At 42.0% G+C, this 16,832-nt stretch overlaps 1 protein-coding gene across 2 annotated transcripts; it reads right to left on the bottom strand.

Moving 5' to 3' along the window:
* Positions 1-733: 733 nt before the first annotated feature.
* On the bottom strand, positions 734-16,087 carry napba (N-ethylmaleimide-sensitive factor attachment protein, beta a). Of its 2 annotated transcripts, XM_038304630.1 has the most exons (10): positions 15,868-16,087; positions 12,940-13,019; positions 11,910-12,026; positions 10,215-10,261; positions 10,064-10,141; positions 9,931-9,986; positions 4,024-4,108; positions 3,699-3,803; positions 3,260-3,328; positions 734-1,607 (listed from the first exon to the last, which is right to left on the bottom strand). In XM_038304630.1, exons 1-10 carry the CDS (start codon positions 15,963-15,965, stop codon positions 1,455-1,457), a joined length of 888 nt encoding a protein of 295 aa, XP_038160558.1. In that variant the 5' UTR covers positions 15,966-16,087; the 3' UTR covers positions 734-1,454. The 2 variants fall into 2 exon arrangements, with proteins under 2 accessions (XP_038160558.1, XP_038160559.1); XM_038304631.1 differs by lacking the exons at positions 10,215-10,261; positions 12,940-13,019; positions 15,868-16,087 and having other exon boundaries at positions 11,910-12,017.
* Between the last annotated feature and the right edge of the window lie 745 nt (positions 16,088-16,832).

The raw sequence follows: 16,832 nt of genomic DNA, 5'->3' as shown, positions 1-16,832 counted from the left end.
CCTTCTGTCTTAGTCGTTCAAATGAAAGCATTTTCAAAGTGGAAAACAGTCCTAATTCCACATTCATCAGAGCCGGTGATACTTCAAACATTGATAAACGGCATCTAATGAGTGTAGTGCTTATAAAATTTTTATCAATGGAGCAAAATTATGCTTTTCTCTTTTAACAATGAATTCCTCTTATCAGTACAGATGCTCACATCCAGCATAAAAAAAGGCATGCATATTGCATAGCACTAATGACACCCGACCAATAGTGTCCCTACCAAAGTTCAAATCAAACCTACGCCCTTGACAATGGACATCCCCTTTACATAAAGGACCTTGTAGCAGCCCTGCTGCTGTAACCCTCCATGTCTCCGGGGACTTATTCCGTGCTCTGGATACTGAAAATGTTTCTACCACCTGATTATCTGCAAGCTGGAAAAAAAAAACGCTTCTTGAGGCTGACTAAAAGTTCAACCAAAAATGACGACAACAGAGAAATGATCTGCAGAGTCTGCTTTATTGGGGTTTTCTGGGTAGCTGCCTCTCGTTTCCACCTGCTGGTGAAACTGATTCACAACGAGTGTTAATATCTGACTGGTGACAATCGATTCCTTAAAGATGTGACTGATTTGGTGATAAATTGTTTTGTTCAGGTGTTCACTTTATGTATTCATTCTTTCAAGAGGTGACATAGTGTATAAAATCTTAAAGAACTCATCTAAATTGAACAATAAACAACCACATGTAGAGTGATGATGTTTTATTTCAGCTCAATATCTGAGGTACATATTTACTGATTTCACATAAACATAACAGGCTACACATAGTTTTCTACATGTTAGCACAACACAGAACATTTACAGCAACTCAGACATGCACAATGACAGCAGCGACAGAAGCTGGCTCTGCTAGCTCACAGCGCCGCCCTCACAAGAACTGACCAATCACAGAGCTGGGTTTTTACGGAATTAGTCGTTAGGAAAACAGAGGAGGAGATTAAAAGGGCTAAGACCTAAAATATTAAGACAAAATTTTGACACTGAGCACAATAATTAAATTATATTTTCAGTATTGACAAGAAATATGAACAATTTTTTTAAATAGCATTTCTATATAGTTTAGTTTCATATATTTGCACACTTCATGAAAAAGTAGATTTGATCCTATTGGAGCGGACGCGTTCTCTTTCACCTTTTTCTCTTCTGGTATAATACTTTCCAGTGTTACGGTGCAGGACGGGGGGATGGGGACACAGGGGGGTTTAACAGTGACTTAAAGCGGGGGCTAGTTTGACTGGGGTCACATGCAGACTGATATGTACATTTGTAAACTTTCTCATCTCCTCCTCCGCGTACTAAACCCAATTCATTTTTCTGTTATGTTTCTCCAGCCTAAAACCCCTTTTCTCACCCCCTTTTCTCTCTGCATCCCTCCCTCCCTCCCTCCCTCCGCTCCTTTATGTTCCTCTACTTTAAGTCTCCAGCGTCTCCCTGGATGGTCTTTTTGATGCGGAGCAGCATGGTGGTCAGCCACTGGTCCAGACGGGACACCGAGTCAAACTCCTTGACGGCCTCTGTGAACGCCTCGCTGTTCTGTTCCTCATGGGCCTCCAGGAGTTTCTGTTGAAGCAGATTTCAAAGCTTACATTTCATACAGTCACGGAAAGAAACAACCGGTTATCCATCCGCAGCAGTATGTCGCAGTGAGCTTGTCGCAGATATTTCTGCGACTCTGAACTTGCCTTCACGGTCTAAGTATTCCCAGAAGCCTGGATCCCCCTGTTTCCTGTTTGGGTTGGAATCTCTGATCCTGCGGAGAACTCCTGTATCCCTAAACTGTTCCTGCCTGATCTGTTCTCCCCTGTCCTGGATCGTCTTCCTGCATGTTCTCCGTGGCTGCAGCGTCAGGGACACTCTGGGCGGCTCAGGGCCGCATCTCGTTGGCAGTGCATCGGCTGATCCTGCCTATGATTGGGGTTGGACTGAAACATTTAACTAGGTAAGTGACTCACGCTGATAATCATCTACTGTCAGATGATCGTGGTCACTTACTTGTGTCTCTCCCTCCAGAGAGTCATTTTGAACTTTCCTACTGTCTGTCTCACATTGAATACTGGGTCCAGCTGTCCCTGTTTTATGATATATACAGTTATAATCTTTATTCTGTATGTGGCAAAGATTTGGGAATGGAATGAGACCAGCGTCCTTCAGCTAAAAACAAATTGTGATATTTTGATTAGGCTGGAGCCATGGATGTTTCCTCATCTGCAAACATGTATGATGTGATGATGTGACACACTGGAGTTGTATAGAATGCTTCTCCAACAGTTAATCGGGGCCACTTCCCGAGAAGTGAGCCCAGTTGGTAAGCAGCTGCCTTCTGTAACCCTAAGCAACTTTTCTGATCTGGGTAAGATTAGAATTTCTATCACAATCTTTTGTCATGTCTCCTGGTTATTTAATACATGTACTACGTTATAAAGTGTTATTTCTAGAGTTTGTCCTGAGTGATCTCTTTTCAGGAAAACAAATTGGAGAGAGAAAGATTCAAGGTGTAGACACAGAGCTTTCAATTTAACAGCTCTCATAGCTTAGAATCAGTAGTTTCTAAGTGCGTAGGGGGCGGTGCATCCAATGGGAGACGCCATGTTGTGTCGCTATTTTTAATTAAGCATGCCAAAAGAGGTCCCCTTTGGGATGAATTGTGTCTAACCCGTGATTTTTTTTTGTTTTTTGTCAGTGTGACGAAGATGCAGCAAACCAGTGGAACTTATGTTTGAAGGACAGCGTTTCCCCCACCATTAGTTTGCTGTTACACCTGCTGGAAACTCCAGCGAGCCTTTAACTTTTTATTTATAAATTTTTTATTTATTTTTATTTATTTAATCAGGACAGAGCACATTAATGAGCAATCTTATACTTCTGTACAGATTGTAAATGAGCCAGATTATAGCATAGTTGCTAATTTACATATGTCGTCCTGATTCAGACTTGCTTATTTAAGGTTAGTGCGGATGGATGGTTGGTGCTAACAGTTAGTGTTTAGGGGCCAGTTTGGGATTGGGCCATGGAGTAACTCCCTGAGGATGTACACCTGGCATCTTGACTGTTCTTTTTTGATAACAAAGACCAACTTTACACCTTTAACCAGAGATCTGTGATGTTAAATCAGCCACTTAGGCATTGAACCACAGGGATCACTTAGTTTGTTTCAAATGACTCTATGGGGAATTAATTGAACCAAAAATTAGTGATTGAAAAAAGAAACTCACCTTTAGCAGTTTGAGCTCTCTGGAGTCTGAGAAAGCAGGAAACATCTCCTCATACTTCTCTATGGCCAACTGCAGATCAAAAGTGACAGGTCAACTCATCTGCTGATGTGAAAAATGAAGCAGTACACTGCAAAAAAAGTCAACTGAATATCAATCATTTCATATCATTTTCTAGAAATAAGTGTGTTTGCACTTGATTTGAGTAGGTAAGTAAGATGATCTGCCAGTGGGAGAAGTTTCTTTCAAGTAAAATAAGAAAAACAATCTGCATTATCTCATTTATTGGGCACTCAATAAGTTTACCTTATTTCAAATTGACCTACCTGCTCAAATGAAAGACAAACACATTTATTTCCGGAATTTTGGACTCAAGTTTCGACCAATTTTTGAGGTGTAGAACAATCGATGGCCACATGCCGGGTAATGGGATGTTTGTTACCTTTGCATTTAACTCATCCACAATGAAGTGGCACAAGGAAGCTTTGAAGAAATACTCTTTAGCGTTGTACTTCAGCAGAGGATTGTCCATAGTGCTCATGGCAACCTAAAACACACAAACATTATATTACATATACTTTTATGCAATCATGCCTGTAATCTACGTATATTAAAGTCTATAATTGGGGGTTTGGTCCTTGAAGGAGCTTTCTACTTTGCAGGAAAAGATAAAGAATCATCCCACTCAGACTCCTCTGGCAGAGCAGGAACCAACACATCTGAACTGAAACAGCTTCCCAGAGCTGCTGTTTACCAAATGCTGGTACCTGTTCGTAGATCTCGATGGCTTTCTGATACTGTTCCAGCTGAGCGCTGTAGTGTCCGACCTTCAGGAGACATTTGTTGGCTGAGCTGAAAGAAAGAAAACCATTTGGTTCATAGGCGGATTACTAAGGTTCAACAACAGAGGGAAAATTACACAGAACATCTCCAAATAGGGGCTGCTGAGTGGAGCAGTGGGAGAGGAAAGCTTTTGAGCAACACTTTTAAGGCAATAATCAGTGAAATTAGGTGTTTTCTCTAAAGTTCAGGCAATATATTTAGTTAGACTTTAGTAGTACTTTAAAGTACTTTATTTGGCTGGGATAGTTTGTTTCTTTCGAGTTATTTTTCAAAATAAAAAGTCAAAATCTATATTTCGTTATTATAATTTAGTAATTTTATTATAACTTTTTCAGTTTTGTGTTATTTGAATTGCTAGCATGAAATGATGTAAATCTTCAAGCGCCACTGTATGTCTGTCCCATGTACTTGAGCTGGCAGGTTTCTGGATACCTATTCCTACCTTTCTGATGACCAATGCCTTCCTTTCGCACAATGCAATGGCGTCATTGGATGAGTTCTTACCTTCTAGCTTTACAGAAAACATAAGAAAATAGGTCTAGTTCGGAGCCTTGCATCTCTTCTCCAACTGCCTATATATATTACTGAGGAGGACAGAGCGTGTTCTTACTACCGGTTATGTGTTGCTGCAAGCAGGGGTGGATTTAGCAAATTTATTTGTTCTAGGTTGTGTCCCTCTCTTCTTGTCCCTTTTCTTCTTGTTTTCCTCTCTATGTTTTGTACTCAGCTGACTTTTCATGCTGTCTCAAAAGGAATGAAAGATTTTTTCCAAGCACTAAGCTCACTTAGCTGATTGCTCCTTCCTGTGTTTCCAAAAAGGCAAAAGTAAATAACCCAGTCCTTCTTTTCACTGTAGACAAGCCATGATCTGCTTCTCTGTTCTCCATTTTTCATTTGGATGAAATAATAGCTGCATGAATCATGACAGCAGACAAGATAGAGGAAGCAGGAGGCGGGGTTACCAATCTACTCACTCTGGAGAGCAGAGTTCGCTCTTTTAGATGTTGTCTCCAAAGTCTCCACTAGCAGAAAAAAAGTCACTAGATTTGGCACTAGGTGCTGTTGGGATCCAGAGGTTTGCCCTCCAGAGGGCGACGCGGATCCCTTCCTGTGGGCTTCTGTTACTGTTGGGATCCAGGGGTTTGCCCTCCAGAGGGCGATGTGGATCCCTTGTTGTGGGCTTCTGTTTATCTGTTGGGATCCAGAGGCTTGCCCACCAGAGGGCGCCGTGGATCCTTTCCTGGGAGCTGGTGCTCAGCGCTCTCAGCTGATCCCCATCAGCTCATTATTAAGCTCTCCCTATTTAAGCTGAAGGAGAGCTTCCCTCTGAGCCGGATTGTTGTTCCCTGTTGTGGTTAGCAAGCCTGAGCCACCCTGCCTGCCTGAACCTGTAAACCTGTAAGCCTGTTCTGACTCCGTGAACCTGTACCTGAACCTAACCTGCTTTGTCTCCTCCGCTCCCCAGGAGGAACCCTGTCTGGTTTTTCCAATAAACAATTGGACTTTTAACCTGCCTCTCTGTGTCTGTGAGTTCTGCGTTTGGGCTAGAAATCCTGCCTGACCATGACAGAACAATCTGGCCAACTGACCAGCCCAGCAGACTCATTTGACGCACTCCTGGGGGAGTTTGATGACCGACGGACTAATTCAACGGAACCACCCTGGACGGTTTCGTTCCATCGATGGCTGGAACTTCTGGACCGTCTAGAGACCCCTTGAGCCCTCTTCGTTCCTGTACGTGGAGCCGCAACGGGCGGTCTCCTCTATTCCTGAAGTGGAGCCACACCCCAGGCTCACACCGACTCCGGTCTTACCGTTGCGGTGCGGTGGGTGCGGCGCCGCAGTGATTCCAAGTCATTAAAAAGACGTAAACCTGCTGAGCTGTCCGGCTGCGGTTACTGAGACACTCCGGCGCTGCAGAAAATTCCGCAAGAAAGCTATCCTTGCGGCGTGCCGGAGCCCTCCGCAACAAGCTCTCGCAAATATCCTTATTTGGGCCGTGTTATCGCGTGAAGTTACGTGAACCCAAGTGAACTTCTGTTAAATCTCCGGACCCGTTGCCGGAGCCGCAGAGCCGCACCGCACCGTAGTCAAAAGGGCGGTGTGAGAGGGGGTGTGCGGAGGTCTCCGTCGGCTCGGTAACCGCACCGGAGCCAGTGTGAGCAAGGGGACAGTCGGTGGTCTCCTCTGTTCCTGAAGTGGAGCCACAGTCGGTGGTCTCCTCTGTTCCTGAAGTGGAGCCACAGTCGGTGGCCTCCTCTGTTCCTGAAGCGGAACCGCAGTCGGCGGGTTCCTCTGCTCCTGATGTGGAGCCGCAATCGGCGGTTTCCTGTGTTCCTGTTTTGGAGCCGCAATCGGCGGTTTCCTGTGTTCCTGTTTTGGAGCCGCAATCGGCGGTTTCCTGTGTTCCTGTTTTGGAGCCGCAATCGGCGGTTTCCTGTGTTCCTGATTCGGAGCCGCAATCGGCGGTTTCCTGTGTTCCTGATTCGGAGCCGCAATCGGCGGTTTCCTGTGTTCCTGGTTCGGAGCCGCAATCGGCGTTTTCCTGTGTTCCTGATTCGGAGCAGTAGTGGGCGGCCCTGTCTGAGCCTGTTGCAGACCAGCAGATGCTGAGACGGCGTTCTCCTCGGAGCTTCCTGCAGAAGCGGAGACGGCGTTCTTCTCGGAGCTTCCTGCAGAAGCAGACACGGCGTTCTCCTCGGAGCTTCCTGCAGAAGCAGAGACGGCGTCTTCCTCGGTGCTTCCTGATGAAGCAGAGACGGCGTCCTCCTCGGTGCTTACTGCTGAAGCGGAGGTGGCGTCCTCCTACACGGTCCCCGGAGTGTCTGCCTCTGCTCCGGTCCCGCAGCCGGCCTCCGGAGCGTCGGCCTCAGCTCCGGTTCCACGGCCGGTCACCTGATACTCTGCCCTGCTGCCGGTCCCACGGCCGGCCACCTGAGACTCTGCCTTGCCTCCGGCCCCACGGCCGGCCACCTGAGACTTTCCCCGTCCTCGCCCACCCTGGGTGGGTTGTTTTGATTTCTGGACCCTGTTCTGTTTCTGTACCTGGCCCTCCTTGCCTGCTTCCCCCTCCGCCCGCCCTGGGTGGGTTGTTTTTGTTTTTGGGTTTTTTGTTTTTGGGCGTCTGGTATCCGCCCTTAAGGGGGGGGTACTGTTGGGATCATGAGGTTTGCCCTCCAGAGGGCGACGTGGATCCCTTTCTGTGGGCTTCTGTTACTGTTGGGATCCAGGGTTTTGCCCTCCAGAGGGCAATGTGGATCCTTTGTTGTGGGCTTCTGTTGGGATCCAGAGGCTTGCCCACCAGAGTGCGCCGTGGATCCTTTCCTGGGAGCTGGTGCTCAGCGCTCTCAGCTGATCCCCATCATCTCATTATTAAGCTCTCCCTATTTAAGCTGAAGGAGAGCTTCCCTCTGAGCCGGATTGTTGTTCCCTGTTGTGGTTAGCAAGCCTGAGCCACCCTGCCTGCCTGAACCTGTAAACCTGTAAGCCTGTTCTGACTCCGTGAACCTGTACCTGAACCTAACCTGCTTTGTCTCCTCCGCTCCCCAGGAGGAACCCTGTCTGGTTTTTCCAATAAACAATTGGACTTTTAACCTGCCTCTCTGTGTCTGTGAGTTCTGCGTTTGGGCTAGAAATCCTGCCTGACCATGACAGGTGCTTTGTTGAAATAAAAGTGCTAGAGGGGTTTCTGAAAAGTCGCTAAATATAGAGACAAAAGCGCTAAGTTGGTAACACTGCTCTTTGTATAGCAAAAAAGAAACCTATATCAGCCCTGAATATTTATTTTATTATTTTTCTTGAAAATTAAACATGGAGAAGCTAGAGGCTCAAAATCATAAATAAAAAGGTCTAATTTAACTGTATAGGTAATATTGGTCAATATTTCTGAAGATGCATGCAGAATATAAGAAAACAATATGAGCCAGTAACTGTTGTTATACAGTACCAGTTGAATTTTAAAATTACTTTCATCCCACTCTTTGTTACATCCAAGAATGATCCAACCATTTTTTTCCACTGTTTATTGATCTATGAGTCAAATCAATTAATGTCTCTAGATGTTTATATACAACGGACTGCACATATTGCAGTATTTGCCTTCAAACAACGTGCCAGAATGCTCAAGAAGGCTTCAATGAAAAGCTTTTTAATTCTCAGTTAAATTACCCTAGATCCCCCTACATTGGAACTTTTTTTTAAATTATGAACTAAATCAGTAAATGGGTTATATAGTGAAGCTTAAAGTATAATGTTGTCGCCTCAAATGATCTTAAAACGAACTGTTATAGAACAATAGCAACAGAAAAGAGAACTTTTAACTTAATACTTTGAGCTCTCTGAGCTCGAAGATGCTGCTGCTGCAGTGCATGCTGGGACAGCTGTTAAAGGGGTCATAGAATGATTCTATAGGGTGCTGGTCCTTAAGGTCTCTGAATAGGGTGTGTAACATTGGTTGGGCTGTAAATGGTATATTTGCTGTTCTATGAGCTCTAATGTAAGCCTGGTTAAAAGCCCTAGAATGAAACGACAGGTTTTCTTCCTTTTATGGTATGATCATGAATATTTAGATGAGCTGTGCGCTGATTGGTTGGTTTACAACGAGCAAATCTGCTGAGCAAAGACGCATCATAGCAACAAGCACTCACTCACTGAAACATCAAATTATTGATATGGTAGGGTGACCAGACATGTCCTACTTTTCATACCTAAACAAATGTCCGGGGGAATTTGAAAATTGTCCGGGATTTTGGTGGACTACAGTGCAGCAGAACCGAGCCGTGAGCCACAGGGCTGGTCCAGGAACCCCGGCGGACCGTGACGGTAGCCTGGACACAGCTGGCCCTGCGCTGCCCTCTGCCTGCCTTACTAGCCCCCCTCCTCCTCCCATTCAACAAGTGTACCAACTTCATCTGAATTTGCCTGTTTTATGGTGGAAGTTTAGAATTGTGAGATTTGCAGAGAAAGGAGGTGTCGCTGGAGTTTGAACTTCTCTGTACGTCCATTTCACCCACTGAACTGGCGTTATTCATCTATGACAATGGAAACTCGGTTTTGCATTCTATGACCCCTTTAAGGGCTGGTTATCCTCTCGCAGCAGTGTGTCGCAGTGAGCTTGTCAATGATATTTTTGATTTATGTTCAATTTTGAAGCGTGGTCTGCGCTATGTTATTCCACACCACAACGCAAGAGGGACAATCAGGAACTAGCTGTGGGTCTAGATACGGCTGAGGCGGTGAGAAAGTGGAGGCAATTGTGCAACAACGGAGGGACATGAGGGCAAAAAAGAGCGGGTATCTGGGTGGAAAAAGGGTCCCAGCATTCTCGCCCACCTCGCTGTTCTAGCTGGTCCATCTTCACGAGTTGTTTTCCACAATGGTGGTCATACAAACAAGACAAGCCATAAGGCACCAAACAGGAAATACTCATAGTGTAGAGCGGATGTAGATTTGACCAATCAGAGGCCTCCTGTCTGCGTTCACCTACAATTTTGGAGAGGTGCAGCAGAGTGTCTGCGAGGGGGGGTCATATCTGCGTTAACTGTGACACACACGCAGATGACCTTGTTTCTGAGTATAAATCAGCCTTTAGTCTGGACAAGTCTGCTTTAATGCATGCTGGGTAAAGAGGGAGGGGTGAGAACAACATCCGGGGACTTTGTCCGTTCTCGGTCTGCTGTTCTTGTGAATTGGAACAGTACCTGGGCTGAGGATGATGACGTTTCACAAGCACATGAGAATGCACAAGTAAGATCCCACTATACTAATCTAAGCGTCAATCAAAACAGAGTGGGATAATTGTGTGTCTTTCACATTTGTTCCAACATGTTTACCTGTTGGACTCCTCCCCCTTGTAGTAATCTGCTGCTTGCTCATAGTGAGCGATGGCCTGAAAAAACAAACACAAACACGTCCAGTCAGGACCAGTCAAGCCACGATTATAGGAGGAGAAGAAAATCCCTTTACCTTGTCAATATCCACCAACTCTGACTCATAAACCTCTGCTATGGTGATGTGATGTTTGGCTGCGATGGTGAACCGACCCTGCAACAAACACCAACATTAACCCACAGTGTCCCTCACAGAGGAGCGTAAAGGAGGAGAAAGAGAGGATTACCATGTCAGTGTAGATGTCAATGGCCTGGTTTAGACAGTTGATGGCCTCTGGAAAGAGATGGAGAGAAAAGAAGACTCTCAGGAGGTCTATTAAGCCCAATTAACAGTCTTTAATCAGAATTAGCTTCCTTCTGTGACTAACACGCTAACCTAGAGTGGAGCTCCTGGAACAAACCCAGATATCAGGATCTTTTTTAATGCACTGAGGGGAAGCAGTAGTGAACTTTCAGTCTTCTTAAGAGGGATAAATCCTGTTTAATTAAACAACTAAATGGATGCATGGAGGTCAAGTCGGCTATGAGAACTTATTATCAAGTTCTGGGTCATTTCTAACCCTTCGCTGCAAAAACTGAAATCTAAATAAGTCATGTTTTCTTAAAATAAATGCATTTTTTTAAATGAGGAGGAAAGTGAGACACTTTGCCAATGGAATGAGACAATTTATATTTAGAATAAGAAAAAAACCAATTGTATCTTCTTTTAAGTGCATATAAAAATATATCAGATATACTCATTCCACTGGCAAATCTTTTTTTTAACCTACTTAAATTAGAATGTTTTAACTATTTCTAGATAATTTTTGCAGTGTGTGCATCCCCTCTACAGTCTACACTGCAAAAAATTAATCTAAATAAGTCAATTTTTCTTAAAATAAGGGAATTTAGGATTTAGGTTAGACACCTTGCCAATGGAATGAGACAATTGATATTTAAAATAAGAAAAAAACGTGCATATTATCTAAATATCTTATTTTAAGAGTAAATATGCTAATTTCATTGGCAAATCATATTAAAGGTAAATACACTTAATTTAAGAATTTTCTACTTTTAGTCTGCATCCTGCTCAGTCCTGGTCCTGGTTATACAAGTCTTAAAAGCTACGATTTGGACAAAAAGCCAAAAACAAAGTGTGCAACAACACCATTGAACTTCGTAAGACTTATTTTTATTTTTTTAGAATGTTTATGATTTAAAGGAGTTTTAATAACTCCAATACAATAGAAAGAACCCAACTAAGAACAAACCCCAAAATAATGACACATTAACAGATATAATCATCATCATCATCATCATCATCCCTGTAAAATTTCAAATCCTCCAAAATGTTCAAGGATGTTGTTTTTTTTGACATGTCCTGTTTGCCAATATAGCCCAATTGTAAATATTCAAGTACTTTTACACTAGAAAAAAGATCTAGAAATAAGTAAAAAAAAAAGTAAATTAAGTGTATTTACCCTTAATTAAAGTAGGTAAATTAGATAGTTTGCCAATAGAATGAGTATTTTTACTGCTAAGATAAGATATTTAGATAATATGCACTTGAAATAAAACAAATTTTCTCATCTTAAGTGTAAACTGTCTTGTTCCTCTGATAAGATGTCTCTTTTACCTCCTCAATCCAAGAACAAATTCACTTATTTTAAGAAAAGGTGACTTATCTAGTTTCGATTTTTTTTCCAGTGTAAGGTAGGTATCTTTTATGGCAGTTTGCAAAAACCTTTTACAAAACCTTGATTTTTTGTTTTTTCCCAAGTTCAGAAAATATCAAGGATTTCAGGCACCCTGATAAACCTGATCAGGTCATGTATTTGTCTCTAACCACATTATGAAGTTTCTAGGTAAACAATAACGACAAAAGATATTCGTCTCTGATTTGTGAGATTCTCTGGATTGAAGGTTTTATGGCATCGGCTCACCCTGCGGGTCGGCCTTCTTGTAGGCGTTTCCTGCATCGACAAAGCTGGTGGCGGAGTCCAGTTTGTTCTGAAGCTGCATGTGGAGCCGGGCGGCCTGACAGAAGGCATTCCCTGCAGCTGAACGCACACAGCCAGAGGAGCACAGCGTAAAGGAGCAGAAGCAGATAGATAGTAGACATTTTACACAATCATTAATATGATGTCATAGGTCATTTAAGAAGGGGGATAATTTTTTCAAGATTTTTTTAAGAAGGTGGATGCCATCCCCCCTCAACTCGAGTACTAAGTGCATTTTGTTCCATTAATGACAGAAACAAAGAACAGGTTTTGGAAACTAAACTTAAAAAAAGTTTGCAAATTGAAATTTGAGAAGAAACATTTTCAGTTAAAAAAAGGCTTAAGAGTAATTTAGCTGTTTTCTCTGATGATGTATTTTTTATTTTTTAATTACTTTTTTCTAGTTGATTTTTTCTTTCAAATTCCCTTTTCATGTATTATTTTTCAAGTTTTATTTTTTTTATAAACATTCCTTACAGATTTTATATTTTAAAATTGTATTTTGAAATTAAAATATATCTAAATGTGATTAATAAAAACAAAAAAAACAACTTGAGCTTAACAAATTGCTTTCTTCACAAATTGTGTTTTCCAGATCAGATTTTCTTCACTTCCTGGACAGGCTTTCCTTTGGAGCATTTCTATTGGTCTGCTGGACGTTGGCATTTTTATTGGTCAAGAGTCTTTTTAGAAGGCTGAATCGAATTGGATCTGTGAGACACAGTCGTAAAAGCATGTAAAAATAAACCTTAAAAAGAGAAATTTGACCCAAAAACTATTGAAAACATAAAATCTGTAAAAAAAATATTTTTGTAAAATTTTGAAAAAAGAATAATCAGAAACATCAGAGAAAACAACTTTTAAAACTTTTTGTTCTGTTAATAATGGAACAAACTTCACTCCATATTTAAATGGGGAAGGAAGCCTGCTTCAGTCTGCATGTATAGGAACCTGTGTAAGAAATGACATTTACCACTCCAGTTCTTCGCCATCTTAAACATGTTGGCGGCTCTCGCGTACATTTCACATGCATCCTCCACCTTATGGTTCCCCCTGTAGCATACAGGAAAGAAAAACAACCAAACAAATTCAATTCAATTTAGTTTAGTTTATTTCTATAGGGCCAGTTCAAAACACATGTCACCTTAAGGCACTTTACAGTTCAGCATATCATACAGTCAATGTATGGTTACTGCATTTAACATTTATGTTGCAGCACTTAACATTTATATCATATTTTAAATGTGGTTTAAAATGGAGAAAAATGTCCCCCATGTTTCCACTGATCCACAATATCGTCACAGTACTCCACTGAAAAGAAACAAACTATAGCTCAGCCTGCAGGACGCATTTCAGAGGACAGATCAGGATGCATAACTCCTCCAGCAAAAACACAAAGCCAATAAATTTTGTTTCCTAAGGTGACATTTTTAGCCTCTTAGTTATCAGGCTCCTCTCCTGTGGAACCAACTACCAGTTTTAGTCTGTGAGGCAGACACCCTGTCTACTTTTAAGGCTAGGCTTAAAACTTTCCTTTTTGATAAAGCTTATAGTTAGAGTGGCTCAGGTTATCCTGAGCTATCTCTATAGTTATGCTGCTATAGGCTTAGACTGCTGGAGGACATAGGGACCCCTTTTTCATCATTCTGCTTCATTCTATCTCTATTCTCCCACTCTGCAGAATCTATTAGTTTAATCTCTAATGTTCTGCTCTCTCTGCTTTTTCTCATAGTAGCTTCATCTGGTCTGTTCCTGTTTGGCTGTGACTTCATCCTGGAGAAAAACATCAACAGTGCTGCTGCCATCAACACCTTTGTTTGTAGATGCTGGAGATTGGCCTGTTTTTCAGTGTAGTCCTGTTTCTCTGACTGTGACTAACTGGATGTGCTCTCTTCATCCTCTGACATGGTAACCGGCTCGGAACTCGTCTGCCTGGCTGTGTGTTTCCTGGACAGGGCCGCCTTTGGAGCTGGTGGACACTTGTCTTTTGTGTCTATTCTTATTTTTCTATGTCTGCTTCTGTCGTTCAACAACTGACTTACCCTTAAAAAGGACAGATCAGCACAAAAATGATATAAAATCTGCCTTCTTATTTGTCCCCAAAGTCTAATCCTATAGGACACCTTTGGACCGAGCTGAACAGAACATGGATCCAGAACTGATAGATCTAGTCAGATTTTAGGAAAGGAAATAGTGGGCGATCTCCCTTCACAGAGAAGCTTTCTTTGAATGTTTCTGTTTGAGATGAAGCTGCTATAGTAACAGAAAAGCTGAAAATTTTTGTGTTGCCAACGCCATTCTAAGCCACGTCTGAGCCACATCTGTGATGGAGCCACGGTTCCATTACAGATCCACTAATTTGGCCTCTTAACTCCGAACAGGAGCTCATTAAATAAACATGTTTTGTGCTTAGATGTGAAAGTACAGATGTGACCCAGTTAACATCTTTCTAGGACACAGATTCATTAGAATGTTTTTTTTTTTTTTTTTTTTTTTGGTGTAGAAATTAGTTCCGTGTTGATTTGTTTTAAAAAAGCATCAATAGCTATAAAAAGCTGCATTTTTAACAATACAATTTTCTTTAATCTGACAGTAAGGATCCAGACTACAGAATCAGGAAATTGTCTTTATACCAAACTGAAAGATTGTTGTTCTCTACTCGAAAAAAACGTAAGATTTTAAAATGGAAAAATATTCAATTTTTTTGTACTTTTTTTAATTCAAAGTTCAATGTATAACATGGATGCATGAACACCTCATTTAAAATTGTATTTTGAAATAAAAATATATCTAAATGTGATTAATAAAAACAAAAAAACAGCTTGAGCTTAACAAATTGCTTTCTTCACAAATTGCGTTTTCCAGATCAGATTCTCTTCACTTCCTGAACAGGCGTCACTCCTTTCTGGAAGTTGGCAACAACATTTTTATTGGTTAAGAGTCTTTTTTACTGGGCTATATGTATATTATATAACCCCTGATCTAACTAATTAATTTCAATTATCTTCTTATATAATTTATTTGTATTTTATGTAATACACAAACACAAAGTTTGCCATGTCGAGTTGCAGGTATTTTCGAGGTATGACGCTGTAGTTCCAAATGAAGAAAATATTTTGCTTGAAGCTCTTTGCAAAGAATCTAAAGTCATGGATTTAGATGAGAACTTAGCCATTCTAACACGTTTTAAATCCAGACCCTGCTGCTGTATCTCTGGCTCTATATCAGGGTTATTGTCCTGCTATGAGGTGAACCTATACTCTTTTGACCAGTTGTCCTCAGAATGACCCTGCCACCACTATGCTTCACTGTGTGAATGGTTGTACAAGATGATGTAGTAAAAAAGAGAAATGTATAACAGAAAATCCAAACAAACTAAATCCAATCTTTTTTTTCTTTTTTGTGTTCCACAATGTTACATATAAAAAAAAAAACGGAGCTAGAAAAAATCTGTTAAAATTTGTGTGTGTTTTTTTTTTTTTGTCTATTTGTAAAAAGTAAAGAACAGAATATTGGGAAATAAAGGATTTACTGGGAAATAACCATCAGAAAGACCGCAGTTGGTCGATCAATAATCCATATATGTTGGTGCCTACTTTATGTTAAAGCGTTTTTCTTTCTGCTAACATCCGCCCCTCCCGTCCACAAACACAAACAAAAAGAGCCTTCTTCCTCCTCCGCAGCATCACGGCCCCTCCGCGGCTCCCTGCATCCTCCCTGCATGGCGGCCCGCTGTCATCCGCAAAGGAACAGCAGGCCCCGAACACCACCGCAGCCACCAAACCATTTCAATACATCTGCTGCGAAGGAATGACTGAAATAAAACCAGGGCCCCTCAGTGCAGAAAGCCCCCTCCTCCCCCTTCATCGGTAAAAATAAGCGACACTTAAGCATCCGTTACCCGAACATCCCTCCCAGGAACGATCCCGACGCTTTGACCTTCTTGTCGGCCTCCGCCATCAGCTGCATGGCCTCCTTCTCTTTGCCGGTGTTGTCCATGGTTCTGAAACGGCCCGATGTTCCGCAGTGGGCAGAGAAGATGGGGATGAAGCGTCTGTGGTGGAGCTGTCAGTGGTGCTGATGCTGAAGGAGGCTGTCGTTCTTCTTCAGCGCAGAGACGTGACGAGGTTCCGTGCGCACGAGGGCACCATCTACAGGCAGACGCAGCAACTGCAGCAGGCAGAAAAAGGACTTCTGTCCATATTTTTGCAAAACCATCCACTTCCTTAAACCATTTTTACCATTTTAAAATTAAAATAGTAAACAGCAATGTTTTTTTAAATCAAATTTAAGAGAATATAGAATTGTATTTATTGATTAAGTATCAATGCATGTTCCTCCTGTGCTCAAGAACACAATTTTATATAAATTATTTTACATTAGCACACATTAGTGCAATATGTTACACAAGTATAAACCAAAAAAAGATGTAGTGAAAATCATGAAAGGTAAAGTCCGGTCAGAAAGGAATAATCAACGGATCACTATTTATAACTTAAACTAATACATTGGTCGTGATTTAATAAATTTAATGTTAATCGGTAAAAAAATTATAATAATTTTCGTCGTGATCACTGAGTCTGGGAGCGGACATTTTTGCCCAAATATAGTAACACCTCACTCCTGACATCTTCCAGCAGTGACATCAGGGTGGATGGCCCACATGGATCCTCAGACCCATGTGGGCCTTGGGTTCCTTCTTATGTGACTGAGGCGTGTCATGGTTTCTGCATGATGATGCCGTTTTATGGAATGGGCTGCCTCTTTTTCCTGACCTGAATCCAGTGGAGAACGTCTGGGACATCATGTTTAGGTCACATCCATCAGTGCCACTTGGCACCACAGACTGTTCAGTGCTAACTGATG

The sequence above is a fragment of the Cyprinodon tularosa genome, unplaced genomic scaffold (assembly GCF_016077235.1).
Source record: "Cyprinodon tularosa strain WSP-4 unplaced genomic scaffold, ASM1607723v1 ctg539, whole genome shotgun sequence".
In the NCBI taxonomy this organism is placed as follows: domain Eukaryota; kingdom Metazoa; phylum Chordata; class Actinopteri; order Cyprinodontiformes; family Cyprinodontidae; genus Cyprinodon; species Cyprinodon tularosa.
Note: the sequence above shows the minus strand (reverse complement) of the source record. Positions and strands in the feature narration are given on the sequence as shown.